This window comes from Lytechinus variegatus, chromosome 12, assembly GCF_018143015.1.
Source record: "Lytechinus variegatus isolate NC3 chromosome 12, Lvar_3.0, whole genome shotgun sequence".
Lineage (NCBI taxonomy): Eukaryota > Metazoa > Echinodermata > Echinoidea > Temnopleuroida > Toxopneustidae > Lytechinus > Lytechinus variegatus.
Window position 1 is genome coordinate 14,225,976 of NC_054751.1, and position 20,217 is coordinate 14,246,192.

Sequence of the window (20,217 nt, forward strand, 5' to 3'; positions counted from 1 at the left end):
TGCTTCTAGGAACTGTCATGTTTAATGTAAGATGAAAATTTTAATGCTATGGTCACAAATACTTTTATGAACACCGTATGAATGATTGCATACATACTTGTACCATTTATTGAGCAAAATCATGTCATTGTGATTGTCGGATCTTGTACAATGTAGTGTGCTGTTGGCTAAACGCAAATACAATTTTTTCTTTTTGGTCACTTGCATGCTCGTAGATGTACATGTAGGCCTATTCAGATAGTGAAGAAGCAGGGATTCGATTTTAAGGCGCGCGAGAGCGATCGCGCGCTACATGCGCGCCTTAATCCATTTTTGGTAGCGCAATTAATAGCGCGCCTCGCGATCGTTGACCTGCGCGGAAATGCCTAAAGTCGCCCTCGAAATCATCCAAAATCATGCTTATTGCCGAGTGAATAACAACTCAATATGCTCGAGCTCCGCTTACCATTTAAAAATAATCCAAAAACCAACACTCAAAGTCATGAATAATCCTTAAAATTGTGCGAGGAGCGCAGTTTCAAATGCCGACGTTGAGTTATTTTTTCTGTACCACGTATTTCCATACACATGGTACCAACTACGGAAAAAAAAAATCAATGCAACGGTCGGGAAACAGTTGCATGTATACGGGTCCATTATGACTACCACCATGTGCAATTTCGAATGCACATGTTTCCCCTACAGATATCACGATTCTGTGATTAAATAATTCGAATTACACAGGAAATAAATCCCTGAGACTTGTAACCTAGCATTGGTGAGTTGTCATTCGGCTTTGCTTTCAAAACGACTTAGGCCTATTAACTTCCAAAATAAGTTACCTTATTTATTGATTATGACTAAAAAATCATTTATTTTCTTTTCTAGGGGATGAGGTATTATATCAGACAATAAATCATCAAACAAAGCTCCATCTATTTTACAAGGCTGGCAGCAGGCTCACGCATTGGCGCTTTTACTAGCTAGCCAGTTAGAGCTCTGTCTCTGCCAGAGCTCTGGGGGACAATTCACTCAGTAAAGGCCTCAATGATGGTGATTTTCTGTTTCAGACAGAGTTTACATTTCATGAATATTATTCAAAACTGCCAATAAAGTTTGATGATTTCTTCATTGTCATGTATATTTAAGTTCTTAATGAATACATTCTCACCGAATTTAGACTCCCCAATAGAGAAATGAAATTTTCATGGAGATCTGCGTTTTCAAAGAACTTCAGGAAAAGTTAGGGGATGTGGGCCTTTATTACATGTACATGGCTGAGTACAAGGTATTGTACTGGAATAGATGGAGTAGAAACTAGAACTGCAATCGTTTCAGAACGATGTGCATGCATTGACGCCTCTGATTTAATAGAGGGCAAGAAACAGGAGGAGATCAAGAGAAAACTCTAGATGACATACATTCTCAAAATATTACAGGGCGCTATTTCTTAAAGGAATGATCACTGATGCGTAAAACACAGTTGGAGTATGTGAAATGATACAATTGGCAAACCCTGAAAACATGAGACAAAAAATAAATTCAAACAAGGAAGTTATGGCAATTTAACTATTTCAAGACTTTGCAATAGAAGGAGCTATTTCTAAAGGTTATGGTCCCTAATTATGGATAGTATGTCTACCAAATCAGAATGAATTTGGATGAGAAACGGAGGCAGGAGAGGACTATCAAAAATTACATGTTAATCAAATTGGATTTTGGCAGATTTTGCTTTTCATAGGAAATTACATTCTCGAGTCAAACAAATTTCGTCCATTTTCAGACCATGTGGCCGCTGAAGAAAGAGAGAGAGAGAAAGACGCAGAGAGAGTAATGGAAATAAGCATACAAATTCGCTGACAATTCATCAACGTAACCCAGTGTTAAGTACATATCAGAACGATGTGCATGCATAAACTAAGTGTATCGCCTTATTGGACAAATGGCGTGCCATAGTACGTTCAGTTCGTTTTTGCACGAAACCGATGCAATAGACACTGTACAATTCTGTTGTTGATAATGTGTACATAGTGAGCAGTATACCATGTGTTCAGATTGACTTATCTTGAAATTTTCTGTTGTAACCTATGTCGTATTTGGTATCAATGGAAAGAGTATTCCAATGCGGTGACATTGATACCACTTTTATTTGTGCGCAGGCAATAGACCGGAAGTAAATGCCATATAAAGAAAGACATTAAAAATGAAGGTTTTGCACAATAATTTGAAGCTGACGTCAGATTTTTGTCAGTTTCTGTTACAAAAGGTTGACGAACGGTTGAAGTATATATCAATACTCATATCAGCCAAGTTAGAAAGAATAAGCTTCAATAATAAGGAAATAAGAGCAAGTTGAAGTTGTGCTGGCAGTAAAGTGCATTTTTGGGTATTTTGCTGATTTTCGGGAGCATTTTTGAGATATTTTGTCAGTTGTAAGGTATATATTTTTTTAAATGGCATGAAAGATCATATCTTGAAGACCCTAAATTCAAAAAAGGGTACGGGTTTGGCCACGCATGACGCAATGAGGAGCATTCAAAGGTAAGCGTTTTTGAAACTTTAGAGGGCGCTATTTCAATGACGGAAGGTCAATGATGCGTGAAAATTCAGTAACTTGTATTTTATGATACCGTTATCAATTCCTGAAAGAATGAGCTCAAAATGAATAAAAACAAGAAAGTTATGGCCATTTTACGATTTTTTTACTTTACATTTCAATAAATATGACGTTTTTGAAGGAAGGCTATTTCGGATTTGAATTTAGGACATAAAGATGGCATTTTGAAGGTCAGGTTATACGTCGCAGATGATGGAGCAACTCTTTGACTATCTATAGCAATTTGTTAGAAGTCTGTAGCATGCAGGATAATTGAGATATGAAAGAATGAAGAATGGTATGCAAATGGACTTGAAATGGACAAAATGGCGTCTGGATGGTCATGCATGAGTGATTTTGGAAAATGGAAGACGAGAGGCACAACTAGGGATGCTGGACAACATGTCTACCAAATTTGGATGAATTTGGATGAGGGACGGAGTCAGGGTAGAGCTAACAAAACCATGTGTTAAACAAATGGGATTTTGGTGGAAGAAGAAGAAGAAGATTACGGAATAGGAATATGGAACAAGAACAATGCATTGTCGCCATTGGGCGTCAATGCAATTAGATATTGAATTCATTTATATCCAAGTCCAACTCACAGTCACACACACACGCACTCACCCCCACACACCCACATCCAAGATTCTAAGCATGAAAAATAACTTTAAAAATCATACAATATTGAACAAAAATTAATAATTCATTAACAAGTGAACAGGTATATCCAAGTCACACACACACACGCACTCACCCACACACACCCACATCCAAGATTCTAAGCATGAAAAATAACTTTAAAAATCATACAATATTGAACAAAAAGTAATAATTCATTAATAAGTGAACAGGTATATCCAAGTCCAACTCACAGTCACACACACACGCACTCACCCACACACACCCACATCCAAGATTCTAAGCATGAAAAATAACTTAAAAAATCATACAATATTGAACAAAAAGTAATAATTAATTAATAAGTGAACAGGTATTCCTCAAAATACAAAAAAGTAGCATTTAAAAAGAGCCCCCGAAATGCAAAAGTAGCCCCCGAAATTTGCCAAAAAAATTTAAAATGGAGCCCCTGAAAAAAAAATTGTTAGTTACTCAACTTTAAGCCAAAGTCAAACCTAACTCAAACAGGTTTTGATAACACACAATCTAATTACAAAACATTGTAAAACAATTACAAATACTTCCTTTGGTTGTTGATTGTAACTTTATAGTACATACATTTCCTCCATCTGTTTTGTTAATTGGACAAAAAGCTCCCCTTGTATGTTGAAGAAGAGCTTTTTGCAGTGCTCCTCTACCGCTCTCCTTAAAAGATCTAGGAGAGCTATTTATTGCTCCCCTCATAATTATAAAACTGAGTCCCTGAAGAAGGTGCCCAAATAGAAATGTAGTATATTGCTGACCAAATTGATCATACATGTACCTGTATCTCTGTCAAACAAAGTTTGAAGAGGATAAGAATCGGGGTCAGAATGTACGTATATATATATACGTACATGTATATGGTCGGTCGGGCGGGGGTGTCCAGTCAATGGGTCGAGCCACTTCCTCCATTTCTCTATGAGACTTGGCACCCACATTGGTCATGGATTGAAGACACGCAACATATACATGTATGTTTATTAATTTTTGATAAAATTTGTCAGCTATTGTTTTGTTATGGTTAGAGCATCAGGAAAAATCTTGCAGAGCGAACTATTTCCACTGTTTTTTGCCAATGTTCACGATACTTGGCACAAACATTGGTCTTGCCCTGAGTGAATAACGTGCAATGCACATTGAAAAATGTGTACTACGTTAATTTACCATGGCAGTGACATAGCAATGAATCACCTGGGGTAAATCATGTAAAAACAAACTACTCCCTCTGTTTTTGCCCAATGCTCATGAGACTTAATACATGCAATGGTCTTGGAGTGAATAATAGTCGGTTGTGTCAGAATCTGGGTTGCTATGGTAATGGAATGCACCATGTTGCTATAAAGTATAGTACATGTACAGTATGTTTATGTTCCTCACTTAAGACCCTTGTGATAAGGACAGGGATAAATCACCTTCAGTTATACTTAAAGGACAAGTCCACCCCAACAAAAACTTGATTTGAATAAAAAGAGAAAAATTCAATAAGCATAACACTGAAAATTTCATCAAAATTGGATGCAAAATAAGAAAGTTTCGCTTATTTTAAACAAAATAGTGTATATGAACGTGCCAGTTACATCCAAATGAGAGAATTGATGACATCACTCACTATTTCTTTTGTACTTCATTATATGAAATATGAAATATTTTTATTTTCTCGTCATTGTCATGTGACATGAAGTTTCATTCCTCCCTGAACATGTGGAATTCCATTATTTTAACATTTTGTGCTTCAGGCAAGGAGGTCCTGATCGTCAAATTCGTAATAAAAAACAAAAGAAATAGTGAGTGAGTGACATCATCGACTCTCTCATTTGGATGTAACTGGCTCGTTCATATAACTATTTTGTTGAAAATAAGCGAAACTTTGAAATGTCATAACTTTCTTATTTTACATCCGATTTTGATGAAATTTTCAGCATTGTGCTTGTCTGATTTTTCTCTATTGATTCAAATCAACATTTTTCTGAGGTGGACTTGACCTTTAAAATTTACCTGTAGATCTATTCACATATTCATGTCCATGTAGCATGATGCACCCTGTTTTGTGCATGTACGGGCTGTAGCTTGTGCATGATGGCAAATGACTTGATTTCAGACTTTCAGTATCTTGCCAAGACCAAAAGCTCTCTCTGTATTTTGGTTGTTCCGCTGAACTACGTTGGCTCCACTCACCAATACATAGACTGAAGAGCTTGCAGGCCAGTACGTACAGCCAACGTATAAGTGAACTAACGTTTTATAGGTCGCGATTTAAAAGTTTTTTAAGCGAAATTCACAGTTTCATGGTTTCCATTATCAGGGAAATATAAGTAATTGCGTACCTTGGACCGGAGTTATTGATAAAAATCCATTACCGTTAATGTCTCGATATAGCGAATGTTGTCTGCTAACTGTGATGGTAGCGGTTTAGCTCGCATGTGGAGCAGATCGCATTATAATTAATATCGGAAATTTTAGGAAAATTATCAGGAAATCTTTATTGTAAAATAAGCCCACATGTTCATGTATTTTTTTCTACTCTGGGAAAAAGAAAACATAATGGCGTGGGATTTTTTTTTGGGGGGGTGGTGCGAAATTTCATGCGCAGTATGCACATGTACATGTACAGAACATGAAGGCTTCTCACTTCTGCACATGTTTTAGTATTTTTACTTGCTGCACACACCTTTATTTGATGGGGTTTACACCAGTGATATATTTTGCAGAGACCAAGCCCATTTCCCATCCCCACGAAACCACAATGGTTTTAAACAGAGCTACAATAGTACATGTACATGTACAGGAGCTTGGTGATATTGATCAAAGCCAAGCCAATGCAACAAGACTGATCCCATACATGTACATGTATCATGTTTACCACAGGAGACTGCAGCTTTACAACAGCAGAGTTCAGGGGAGTGTTTCATCAACATTTTTGTCCGACAAGTTGTCAGATCTGACATCTTTCTCTGACTCTGATTGGCTGTGAGGCACTGTTACTATGGTAACTGTCGGATAAAATGGGACTTGTCGGATAAAACGTCCGACAAGTCCTTTCATGAAACGCTCTCCGGATTGGACACTGTTGTATAGAAACTGTCTTTTCTAAAGCTAACATAAGGGCTCGGTTTCATAAAACTTTTTGTAGTAAGAAATTTCCAATAACAGTTCAAAGCTACTGAAATCCTTTAATCTGATTGGTTGATAGTAAATTTGTTACAGAAATATTGCATTTTTTATAATAACAGGTCTCTATGAAATGGGATCTGCATGCCAATTAGTAGGATTTTATCATATTTAGATTCAAGGATTTTTAAGGAGAAATTGACACTAAATAAGATTTTCCCCTAAAACAGGATTTTTGAAACTTGTAGAATACTTTCATCATTTAGGATGGCAGTTCTGTAACATAGAGGGCCTCCTGCTACTTGGTACATGTACATGTAGTCAATAGGCCGGCCCTCTAGGTTCGTCCAATCTGCAGTAGCAACACCGTAGATTGTTCCCCGTCAGCCCAAATTTGCTCAGTTTATGTTGTGGGCTTGATCAATAAAAGTATCCCAGTTTACAGAAAAAAAACACAAAATGAACTTGAACAGAATCTTACAAAATGATTGTATGAAATTAAAATATGCGCCAAATGTAGTGCTGAGTCGGCATGGTTTTTACCTACATGTAGTTTGCTGCCATGTCAATGCATGCGATCAGTCAAAACGTCAAATCACTTTTTCATGGGCAAAGCTGATGCAGTGCCGATACGACAGTTTGGCGACTGCATTTGCATAGAGTGCGCCAGCTGTTGTTTGCTCTGCTACAGTACATGTTTCCAATGGGATTTGAGTATTTTATCAACAATTTGTATGGCATTGCCGTGAAAATCCCTTCATGTCTCAGAAACTAAAATAAATTGCTGCCTAGAAATTTAGCTATGAATAGAACAGGACTTATACTTTCATTTTCTACTGAAATCTCAAAATCTTTTTTTTTTCGGGGGGGGGGGGGGGCAAAATTGACTGATACGACAGTTCCGATGAACACTGACGATCTGTGTTGAATGTGTTCAATGGACACATGAAGTTTTTACTTTAGTGAAATAGTGAAATGAAACTAATCATAATATTTATAATTACCAAGAAACTTCAATGTTAAGTCTTCCTGAACTTGAAGTTGATTTTAGAGAAAGTTAAGCAAACACAAGACTTGAATTTTGATCTCAAAAGGGTACTCCAGGCTGAAAATATTATGATTTCAACAGATAAACAATGATCAGAGATGAAGCAAAACACTGAAAATTTTATCAAAATTAGATAAACTTTTGCATTATTTGGGTGCAACTGTTATACATGTGAACATTCCTCCATATCACATTTTTGTTTCTTCTTTTGTGCGGTCAATAAAAGGTGCTGCTTTTGTTGACTAAAGACATATAGGCGGCAGAAGCTTGTCAATTTTTTTACCTGTGTCCATCACTAAATTTCAGGTGGACCCCCCCTAAATTTTTCAGCTTCCGCCTCCAATGATTAAAGATATAAGAAATCACATTTTTCATGCATTATCCTTTCAGAAACATTTATTCATACAAATTTTAGGCTCTGGCATGCAGATGGGGGAGTGGGTCTTTGGGGCTTATTCGGGCCATGGATCCTATAATTTTTAAGACTATTTTTAAAAGACAAGTTAGTCCACCCCAACAAAAAGTTGATTTGAATGAGAAGAGAAAAATCCAACAAGCATAACACTGAACATTTCATCAAAATCGGATGTAAAATAAGAAAGTTATGACATTTTAAATTTTCACTTAATTTCACAAAACATTTATATGAACATCCTGGCTTGTATGCAAATGAGGAGACTATGACATCATCCACTCACTTTATTTTGTATTTTATTATATGAAATATTCCAATTTTCTCCTATTGTCAAGTGATACAATGATGAATTCCTTCCTGAACATGTGGAATTATCATTGTTTAATACTCTATGGTTCAGTCAAGTTGGTCCTTATTGTCAAATCTGTAATAAATGAAATATTGTATAATTCAAACAATAAAAAACAAAAGAAAAAGTGAGTGATGGATATCACTGACTGACTCACCTAGTTGTAAATATCACTGTTTTGTTTTGAAAAAAATAAAACTTTCAAATGTCATAACTTTTTTTATTTTACATCTGATTTTGATGAAATTTTCAGCACTATACTATAGTTTGATTTTTCTCTATATCAAATCAGCATTTTCCTGGGGTGGACTTGACCTCTAAAGTAAAAGGGGGGGGGGGGGAAGGAAAGGGAAAAGCAAATATGTTATTTTCTAGGCCTATTATTTTCTGAATACTAGCAGAGCCCATGGAAAATGGGCGCTACCTGTATGACAATTATTTCCCATTTCTTGGTATTAAAATGAGAGCTGAAATCATTCAGAGAGAAGATTTTTTTCTACCATCTGAATTTTTTTTCCATCAGGGCTTTCTTGAAGTGAAAATTAAGAAAAGGAAGAGTAATAGAAGTACACCTTGTGAATTGATTTGATTTTAAAAATAATTGATCAATTTATGCCATAACCTAACTTTCCTTCCTTTTGTCTTTCCCTTTCCTGCCACCCTTTCCTATTCCAATTCATATTTTGATTACCCCCTCCCCCTTATTCACTCGTTATAGTACTGATGCTCTTATGACAATTATTTCCCATTTCTTGGTATTAAAATGAGAGCTGAAATCATTCAGAGAGAAGATTTTTTTCTACCATCTGAATTTTTTTTTCCATCAGGGCTTTCTTGAAGTGAAAATTAAGAAAAGGAAGAGTAATAGAAGTACACCTTGTGAATTGATTTGATTTTAAAAATAATTGATCAATTTATGCCATAACCTCACTTTCCTTCCTTTTGTCTTTCCCTTTCCTGCCACCCTTTCCTGCCACCCTTTCCTATTCCAATTCATATTTTGATTACCCCCTCCCCCTTATTCACTCGTTATAGTACTGATGCTCTTAATTTCCTTTCCCCTCTTTTCTTCTGTTTTTCCTTTCTTCTCTTTATGTCCTTTCTTTCCTGGCTTTTTCATTCTTTCTTCCTGGCCTATCTTTACTCTTATCTTCCTTTCCCCCTTTCCCAGTTTTCCCCCTTCGAAATCACCAGGGGGCAGACTGTACCTCCCCCTTTCTGTTCTTATTTTTAATCCTCGGCAGCCTGGCCATGTTATTAATATCTTCTTTTCCCATTTTGTTATTTCCAATTCAGCTTTTACGCTAGCATTTTAGGCCATTCCGTATTAAAGCCCACTTTCCTTCTTTTCCCATTTCCATTTTTGCCATTTTTAAATTTATTTCCCCATTTTCACTAATTTATTCGTATTTTATGAGGATCTGTTCTTTCCTACATAGTCTTCTTTCCTTATTAATTCATTTTCCCTGTTTCCCTCATATCAAGTCCGTTTATGCCTTTTGGACCCCTTGCGCGAGCCAATGCTCAGTGGCGCACGCACAGTCGCACAAGCGCTGCCCGGCTAGCTCTAGGGCTATACGCTAGGGCACGGCGGCCGTGGCCCCTGCCTGCTGCACTGCATATTAGGTACAGTGCGCGTCCGGCCCGAATATGACAACTTTTGCCATCGGCTTGTGGTCTGACACATGTTTATTTAAAGCTAAAACGTGAACGCAAAGTTTGACCAATGAACATCATTCTTACATCATCGTAAAGCTTAGAAAAAACTTAACAATGACTCATGGCAACTAAGCTGTACGGTACCATCAAGCGAAATTGGAACGAGTGGGAAATCGTTTGTGGTGACATAAAGTAGGATTTTATGTTGAGTTTCATCCTATTTTTGATATGAAAGGGATTTTTTTGACCCCAAAACGCGAATGTAATTAACATCTTTGCAAAAATTTCAATTATTTCATGGAAATAATATGATATCATCAGCATTATATCATTGGAACTGGGGATAAAAGTGGGAATTTTTTTCAGGAATGACAAAATTGTTAACAAAACATGAAATTTCCAACGGTATTTCCATAGAGTGGTAGACACGCGCAGTTAGTGTCCCATAGGATTCGAAATGTTCTTCTCTTTGTATGTCCCTTTCTTTTATAGCTCTTCCTTTCCCCCTTCTGCTCTTTATTTGTTTCCCTTTTCCCCCTTCAACCTTTTATTTTTTCCCATCCCACTTTCTTTTTCCCTTCCTTTTCTTTCCTTTCCCCTTTCTCCCTTTTAACATCTCCTTCAACCTAAGGAATTTTGTATTATTATTTGTAACTTGTTTTGAGGAAATTAATATCGGACTGATTAAAGTTCAGAGTGAGAAGGAAAAATATCGTGTAAAAGATTTTTTTTTTGATATTTATAACATGAAGAAAGAAACATGATTACTTGAAAAGTTTTGATTAAATAAAAAACAGAATGATAGATTTGGGAGACAAACGATCCTGTATGTGAGCATTATAAATACCACTTTTTTAAGCCTTCATGCCTAGCCAGCGCTTGGTAAATCAAATGGAATAAAATTAAAAAGTAACCATAAGATAGTTCTAACTGTGGTTGGAATGGGGAGGTAAATGATTTATATGAACAGAAAAAGAATATTCCCTCCACTTCTTAAAGATGAGGGGGAAAATACTGCATCCCGACCGTTATTACATAGAATTTAGCAAGACTACAGTGCGTATCAAAAAAACGGGACAGATTTGAAAAGTCTATAAATTTTTTGTTTCAAATTATGATCTCAATATTTTGGTGCCAAGAGGTGCACTGAAGTCTTATCATTTAAATGCCATTAAAATAATTTAGTTTCGTTCATGCTTGAGTGAACACAGAATGTTGTTTTTGTCTGGGGTTAAAAAGGAAGCTTGAGCCAAAATGGCACAAAATAATAAATATGATGGTTGGACTTTTTGCATATCAGCAGACTTCTTTTAACCTTTCATTATCTTTGCCATAATTTTCGAATTATGCGGTCAAAATTCATTTCCAAATATACTTATTTGCTTGAATCATTCTGATGTTTCTTTTTAATATGTTCTCTTGTAGCTTTGAAATATTCCTTCTTTAGGTAAGAACAATTTTTTTTAAACCGAAGTATGGGAGAGTGTGTTTTTTCTTCAAATCCTTTGATTGTGTGCTACAAAGGTTATGGTTCCTTTGAACAGTGGCATACTGATGGTGGGGCTTGGAGTGCTCCCCCCCAAAAAAAAAAAAGATCAGGACCAAGTTAAAAAGTGGAAAGATAAATCATTACAGAAAACATAGAAAGCGAAACATGATATCATTTTCTGAATATTATGTCAAAATCACAAAATTTTATATTTTGATAAAAAGTGGAAATTTTTGCTTGATGGCTTCACAACTTTGTAATACATTTTATGTGATCTGCCATATCTTGCTCCTTCAAAATTGACTCGATGGTTTGCTGATGAACAACATAATCCTTTCCTCTTTGTCCTGTCAAGCACATAAACTTGGTGAAGGATTCCATAACCCACTTGAAAATAGGATTCATGTCTTTTGTAGGTACCATAGCATAGTTTGTTTCACATAATAAAAGGATTTGAATACTTACAAATTCTCCCAATCGATAATGCAAATCTTCTTATACCCTTTTTACACAGGATTTTCTTAACCCCGGACTATCGCTAACCCCGTACTATCCTTAACCTTGTACTATTTCTTTTCCTTTTCACACATGCCAAATTGTTATTGCTAACCCCGGATAAGGAATGCTTGCTTTTTACACATGAAACTCGCTAACCCCGGACTAGTGGTTTTTGTCGATTATTCGTAGTACAAGTACTTCACTCGTACACTTTTTACACTCGCTAAAATTTCCTTAACCCCGTACTATAGGTGGGGCTAAATTGCCATTTAGCCCCACCTATAGTACGGGGTTAAGATTAGCCCACTTTCTTTTTACACATCATTTTTGCAAAGTGGGCTAACCCCACCTATAGTACGGGATTATTTGGCCCTGCAAAAAAGCAGGGTTATCCCAGCAATTGCGGTGCTAAGAGCGATAGTACGGGGTTAAGATCGCTAGTGTAAAACGAAAGTGGGCTAACCTTAACCCCGTACTATAGGTAGGGCTAAATGGCAATTTAGCCCCACCTATAGTACGGGGTTAAGGAAATTTTAGCCTGTGTAAAAAGGGTATTACTTGGGTTGACAAAAAGTATTCTTTTCTTAATTATGAAGGAAAATTCAAAGTTGAAAGAAGTTTAAATGAAAAACAAAATAATTCAGGTAAATATTTAAATTTGTAAACAAAATTTGATGGCATCATTCGAAAATTATGGCATAGACAATGAAAAGATGGAGAGGAAGTCTGCTGATTAGCCAAAAGTCTAATCATCAAATTTCTCATTTCTGCCATTTTGGCGCAAGCCTCATTTTGAACCCCTGACAGAAACGTCCCATGTGCGCTCAAGCATGAACAAAATTAATTTTTATAAATGGCATTTCAAAGATAACATCTCAGAGCATCTATTAACATCAAAATATACATATAATAATTTGAAACAAATTTTGTATAGACTTTTCAAAACTGTCCCGTTTTTTTATACGCACTGTATAGGCTTCATAATTATTACATACCTGTGCGCCTATTCTTTCTTCTCGTTCTTTATTTTCATCCACGGCAGACCGGCCGTGACCTTCTTTGTACTTTTTTTTCTTTTTCCTTTTTTCTAATTTTCCCATTCAGCTTCCATCCTAGCATTTTAGCTCATTCCATTCTACCTTCTCTTCCCTTCTTTTTGCCTCTTTTCACTCCCCCCCCCACCGACATCCTTTCCCATTTTCATTAATTATCACTTAATAGTATTTTATGATGATCTGTTCTTTTTCTTCAATATATATTATTAGGATACTATAAGGAAAACGTGATAATGAGAAAAAGAATTGGTTGGGAGAAATTCAAAAGCAGTAATAAAGATGTAAGAAACAATAAAGATAGTGTGGTTGGAATTGGGAGGTGTATGATTTTTAAGAAATGAAAAAGAGCATTTCCTGCCCTCCTAATCGTGACCGTAAATTGCATGAAATTTTATGAAGAGTTTATAACAGATTTCATACATGTACGGCATCCCGTTCTTTCTATCCGTTCTTCCCCTCCCTAGTAAAAAATATTTAAAAAAACAGATGAAGAAGAAAAATGAACCTGTAGGCCTAATGATGTTTTAAATATACAGTGTAGGATTGATAGCAGCTAAGAGTGAGGAGGAAAAAGTGATAATATTCTTCTTTTTTTCTTCTGAAAAATCATATTCCTCCCCATCCCAACCATAGTTAGGCCGGGTTTATGCTTCCACTTTTCAGGCCAGAATCAGCGTTTCCAAACGTGGTTAGTCCAAAACACGGTTGCGTCCATGCTTACTTTCATTTAAACGCTGTTTCAAAACGCCGATCGTAAACTCACAAAAAGGTGCGTTTGTAAACGTCGTTTGACCAGAATCAGGCTTTCTGGGGAAGTATAAACAGAACCACGATCGTAAACGTGTTTAAATGACGTCATTTGGTACATGCTTCCGGTGAGATGAAAATCTGCGGGCAATACTCGTATTGCTCCATGCTAATCTCCACGTAATAACAACAAGCGGAAAAAACTTTCGAAAAAAGGCGCGCCCAATTTGACCTCGCTTTACGATGCAAAGCCAGCTGGAGATAATGATTTGCTCTGAAAAGTTAAGCATAAACAGCACTCCCAGAACCACGTTTACGATCGGCGTTTTGAATCGACGTTTGAAATCGCTGATTCTGTCCTCGCAATGGAAGCATAAACACACCCTTAGATAGGACCAAGGAGATATCTCCTTGATAGGACTCGATTGCAGGTTATCTTATTGGAAGCATACAGCTTGGTGACAAAATATGCACGCAGCGCGCCACAGAGCCCACTGTAATCTGGGAAGAGACTATAACGTATATTATCCATCGTAATAGTAGTACGTAACATTCATAATACTTGCACGTTTATTGTCTGTAATTCTTGAAAAGGACGTCAACCACGTGCATCAATGGCGTTGGAGCTTGAAAATAAGACAAATACAGCCCTAATAAAGAGTGCTCTGTTAATGCGAGCCGACAACTGGCCGCAATACATCAATAGACAATTTCTGGGTTACAGTTAGCCTTTTGTCATGGCCCTCGTGACTTGGCTCTATCCTCGTCAGGTAGTGGCTGATATGAGACTAGCGGCCTGGCGATAACCCAGAATTGGCGATATCCGACAAGTCGCTCGGCTCGTGCGTTCACTCGGGTATTGTCAGTTATCTTCGTATTCCGCTAGTCTCGTTCAGCCACTACCTGACGAGGATAGAGCCAAGTCGTGAGGGCCTTGACAAAAGGCTAGGCTACAGTGGGAAAAAAAGCATATTGTGGACCATACAATCACGTTGTTTAAGCCCATCACTCTACCAACTATTGTTTAAATTTTGAAACAACTTTTTAAACTTTGTAAACAAATATTAAACTTTTTAGACAAGTTGTTTAAAAAGTTTAAAGATTTACACAAAAGTAGAAACAAATTGTTGCTTGAATGACAGGCTCAACAATAAAGGGATGGTCCAGGCTGGAGAAATTTCTATCTCAATAAATAGAGTAAAATTCACAGAGCAAAATGCTGAAAATTCGATCAAAATCGGATAACAAATAACAAAGTTACTGAATTTTAAAGAACTGCATTATTCCGGGAAACAGTTCTAGGCATGTCTTTATGAATATTCATTTGGTGGGCTGATGATGTCATTTCCCTACTTGTTCTTTTTTGTTATTATATGAAACTAAGTTTATTCAATTTTTTTATATCAAGAACTAAAATAATTGGATTGACAACTGATTAAGTGCATTATTTATTTATTGCCGCAACTTATTTCATCATAACACAGACATATCATTTACACATGTATGAAAAAATTAAACATTTATGATTTCAATAACATAAGAAAAAAGAAAGTGGGGATGTGACATCATCAGCCCAGCTAATGAATATTGATGACAATGTGCACATAATTGTTTTCACACAATATTTATAAACATTAAAATTCAACTTTGTTATTTGTTATCCGATTTTGATGAAATGTTCAGCATTTTGCTCTTTGAAATTTACTTTATTTATTTAGATATAAATATTTTCAGCCAGGACCATCCCTAAAACAATTTGCTATTTTTTTTACTGTGTTGGTTAATATGTGTTTTAACAATAACATTTGTTTCATTAACCATATTCCTGGTAGATTTTCAACAATAATTTGGTTCATTTTGACCTTTTTTAGAGTTTATCAGGGGTAAAAAAAATATCATTTTTCAGTTACAAATTTGACAATTTTTAGACGAGAAATGTGCTTTTATTGTTTATTTTGTCTTACACTTTTTAAAGGACAAGTCCACCACAACAAAAAGTTGATTGATATAAAAGAGGGAAATCCAAAAGGATAACATTGAAAATTTCAACAAAATCAGATAGAAAATAAGAAAGTTATATAAATTTTATAATTCAATAATTATCACAAAACAGTTCCATGTAGTATACATCCTGGTTGATATGCAAATGAGGAGACTGATGAAATCAAGCACTCACTATTTCTTTTCTTTTCTATTTCATTATATGAAATACATGTACTGTATGTACATGTAAAATTTCAATTTTCTCCTCAATGTCATGTGAAATGTACAAAACTTTCTGCCCTCTCTGACCTTCCACTTTTGGCACCCTTGTCAACACTGTAATTAAAGGTCAATTCCACCCAAACAAATAGTCATTTTGAAGAAAAAGAGAGAAAAAAATCAAACTAGCATGACAATGGAAATTTAGTCGAAATAGGTTAGAAAGTAAGAAAGTTATGACATTTTAAATAAATTTTTACCTTGTACTGTAGTTTTAGTTCTTCAAGTTCTGGTCAGTATGCAAATGACGAGACTAATGACATATCATCCACTCACTATTTCTTTTGGATTTTATTATATGAAATATGAATTATTTTAATTTTCTCCTCGTTGTCATGTTAAACAAACGTTTATTCCTTCCTGAACATGTGGAATTACCATTGTTTTAGGATTCTGTGGTTCAAACTAGAAGGCCCTTATTGTCAAATCAGAAAAAAATGAATTATTGTATAATGCAAACAGTAAAAAAAACACAAAAGAAATATGAAATGGACATAAATGTCTTTGTCTTCTGCATGTATGTCACTGAGATGTGCATACATGTAAAACTGTTTTGTGAAAAACTTTAAAATGTAACTTTCCAACATGTATTTTACATCTGATTTTGATTAAATTTTCGGTGGTATGCTTCTCTGATTTTTCTCTATTAATTCAATCAACTTTCTTCTGGAGTGAACATGACTTTTAAATTTTCTTCTATTCTAGATTCTACAAGTCCTGTATGTCTCTTGTATACATGTTGTATACAGTCTGCGTACATCCAGTCTGATTTCCATTTTTTAATGCTAAAGATATTTTAATACTTGTTCAATTGGCATAAGCTTTTATTAATTCTAGTACGACATATGGATTAGAGTTTAGACTTCAAACATTACATTATACTGTATATATGGAGGTGTATATTCTCAGTATTAATTTATACAGTGTAGCCACAATGTACATCCACTTTCATTTCCCTGTTTGCAAATTTTGATACCATAATTACATGAACAGTAGGATACTTTCTTTAATCAGCATAATCTTGTCTATTTATTCTTGTCTGGCATATGGAATAGACTTAAGAAAACAATTCTATTAATATGTTACGTATGAACTGTATAACCACAGAGGTGTATATATATATATTCTCTGTATTATATTGCAGGTACATGTACTGTATACAGTACAACACAGTTGGGTTACCATATAACTTACATTGTATAGCACTGCAAGCCAGTATACTGTACAGATGGCTATGCATGTATACAGCGAACTCTTTTTTCTGAGTCAATAACAGCGAGCTAGCTGACTGACCCTGTCCCTTTATAATATACAGGGTTTATGGTTCGCAATCACTATCGGGGCTGTTGCTGCTTGCTGCCTGCCATATTTAAAGGGAATGATCAGTGCTCAGAAATTTGTTTGAATTGTTTATCTTCTGTAATTATCATGATCATCATTACTTTTTTACATGGGAATTAGGCCCAAAGTGTTTACTATGAATTTACTGAATGGAATTATATAATCTAAAAACTCTTAAAGATGAAGTTATGATTCATTTTGATCTGAAAATTTGCTCATGTTGCAAATTGTACAGGTTATTATCTACTTACATTGGCCAAATCAATTAAAACAGTAGGCAGGAGTATATTATGTAGTATTGGAAAATACTTTAAAAAGTCACTTTTTGTTTTCCTTGTAAACAAGAAAAATGAAAGAATACAGATTTAGGTCTGATTGATTCCATTCTCATAGTTGTTCTGATTACTGAGCATTAATGAAATTCCTTCAAATAGAAGAAATTTGTTAAAGAGATGAATAGGGGCCCAACAGCAAGGGTTGGGAGCTATAATCTGTATACAACTATGAAGTGCAACCTCAGACATTGTTCAAGTTTCATGTTGCCTGATGTACATGTAGGCTCTACTTTCTTGTGTAATTTTCCTGGTTCTCAAAGAACAATAAACCCTTAAAAACAAACCCAAATTGCAGAATTTTAGTATGTTTCCTAGTCACCTATATGGGTCAATATATTCCCCCACTTTTTGAAGCACTGAAAAAGTGCCCTTTTTATGCAAGAAAAATGTCCCTCACGAAGGTGTACTGTACCCCTTTCATCTAAAGAGGACCAGTTAATATAGGTGTTACCAAGTGCCCTTTCTCGTATAAGTGCCAATTATTACCAAAACATGCCCCCTCTCGAACGTGTTCTGTGCCCCTTTCTCCTGAGAAGGACCTGTATGTGTTATAACGAGTGCCCCTTTGAAACAAGAAAACAATATATGTTAGAACTTATGAAGAAAAATACTTGTAAATGATAACCCTACATTTCACGAGTCATGTGAGTGGGGAAGATAGTGGTGAACAGATGGGGGGGGGGGCACTTCCTTGCCCCCCAAAAAAAATCACAACCAAGAAAAAAAGAGAAAATGAAAGAGAGTAGGGTAAAATATGATACTATTTTCTGAATATTATGTCAAAATTTATTATAAATTTTGCGTGATACGACATATCTAGGTCCATCAAATTTTTGGCTCATTACACCTGTAGATAAGTCATTTTTCTTTGATTTAAGATAGTGCTCTTTTCGAAAAGAAATGTTGCCCTTTTTTCCCTGTGCCCCCCCCCCCCCACCTACAACTTTGCTCCACCACCCCTGATTTCTATGGTCTTTTTTCATGACTGTTTGTGATATTAAACAATTAGTTACGGTAATATGCATTTTTTTAACAATGTATATCAATTTTCAGTATGAAATACATTACATGCACATGTAAACAAATTAGTCTGAGGATACATCATTAGTCAGAGTCTCTTGGTATCTGGAACTACATGTGACCATCAACGAGGGTATTTTGTCCTTATGGTAGTTAGCCTACAAATGTTTAAATGTCTGTTGTAAAGTTATTTAAAAGGAATAATTCTGTTTTTCATTATTCAGAGTCTCTTGGTTTCAGGAACCAACCACCATCAGGGTATATGATACAGTATTTACATTACAAAATGTTGGCGTTCACCCGTATTGTCGTATCAGCTAATTTTGGTCCAGAGATCGATTGTGAGATTTTTGCTGAAAATGAAAGTACAAGTCGTATTCTGTACATTTTTCGAGGCAGCAATTTATTTTAGTTAGTGAGATATATGTAGGGATTTCCAAGGTGATGCCATATACATTTTTGATATAATGCACATTCCAGTTGATTGTGTGGAAATGGTAGCTAACTTTGAAGTCAATTTTTTTTTCCTGAAATGTGTTGCACCATCAACTGTGTGATACATGTACGATGGTTCAGATGACCACCAATGAAATATCTTCGTCTCCTATTTAGTTATTTCAAAAGAATATTTTTTTGATATATTATTCAGACTCTCTTGGCGTTGGGAACCAAACATCATCGGGGGTATCATCAGGAGCTCAACCGATAGAGGAAACAAACAGAAAGGTAGGCATATTTATCCTTTGAATTCCTCAGATACCAAATCTTTGATGGCAAAAAGAACATTTTGAAATATTAATTTAACATTTTGAATTGCGATCACTCCATGATTTAGCCTCTTTTTGAATTGTGGTTCAATATTTTGTTTTTTAGGCTGTAGGCAGGCTGACATGGCGCTGCCCGTTGCAGCTCAAAGAGAGTTGCACTCAGACACAACTTAAAAATCTAAAAAAAAATCTTGTCAGAAGTTTTATCTGACAAGCCCTGTTTTATATGACAGTTACCATAGTAACAGTGCCTTTCAGCCTATCAGAATCAAGGAAAGTTGTCAGATGTTGATGAAACGCTACCCAGGGGTCTGTAACACAAAACTTAACGATGATTGTAGTACATTTTTCTATGACTGATTCCATTGACTACAATGTACAATTAATCGTGAAAATCAAGCATATGAATCTTCACAAACCTTTGTTACAGGACCCAGAAGTGTGCCATATTCTCTTCTTTTTTTTAAATTCCAGTTGTAATTTTTACCAAAATGGCCACTTGTGCAATATTTGGGACCCTCGTTCATGATACTTTGTATCCTGCAGGGGCCACAAAATGGTTTTAAAATTTGCTGGGGGGGGGGGGGCTGACCATTCCAAAAATCACAATCAGATTGTAATTTTTATGTACCGGTATTTGTACTTTATAGTTTTGGAGAATTTTTTTTTTTTGGGGGGGGCTGAAGCCTCCCAGTTTCCCCAACCCCACTCCTCCATTCTGCGGCCCCTGTCTTTTTTTGAGTGTAGTGTTTGACTTTTTGTTTTTCCCAGAGGGGCGGGGGAGGGGGCAAGACTAGGAAAGTGGTTCATGCATCTCCTGTGTTGTCAATCCATTTCAATCTTTCCCGAAAGCCTTTAAAATCATTCACACAAACCGTGCAGAGGT

At 35.8% G+C, this 20,217-nt stretch overlaps 1 protein-coding gene across 3 annotated transcripts in view; it reads left to right on the forward strand.

Moving 5' to 3' along the window:
• Nucleotides 1-20,217, forward strand: part of LOC121425152 — a 33,123-nt gene that overhangs the window by 7,221 nt on the left and 5,685 nt on the right. For all 3 annotated transcript variants that reach the window (XM_041621148.1, XM_041621150.1, XM_041621151.1), the window contains exon 3: nucleotides 19,214-19,290. In XM_041621148.1, coding sequence (XP_041477082.1) covers nucleotides 19,214-19,290 — 77 coding nt within the window. The remainder of the gene's footprint in view (nucleotides 1-19,213; nucleotides 19,291-20,217) is intronic.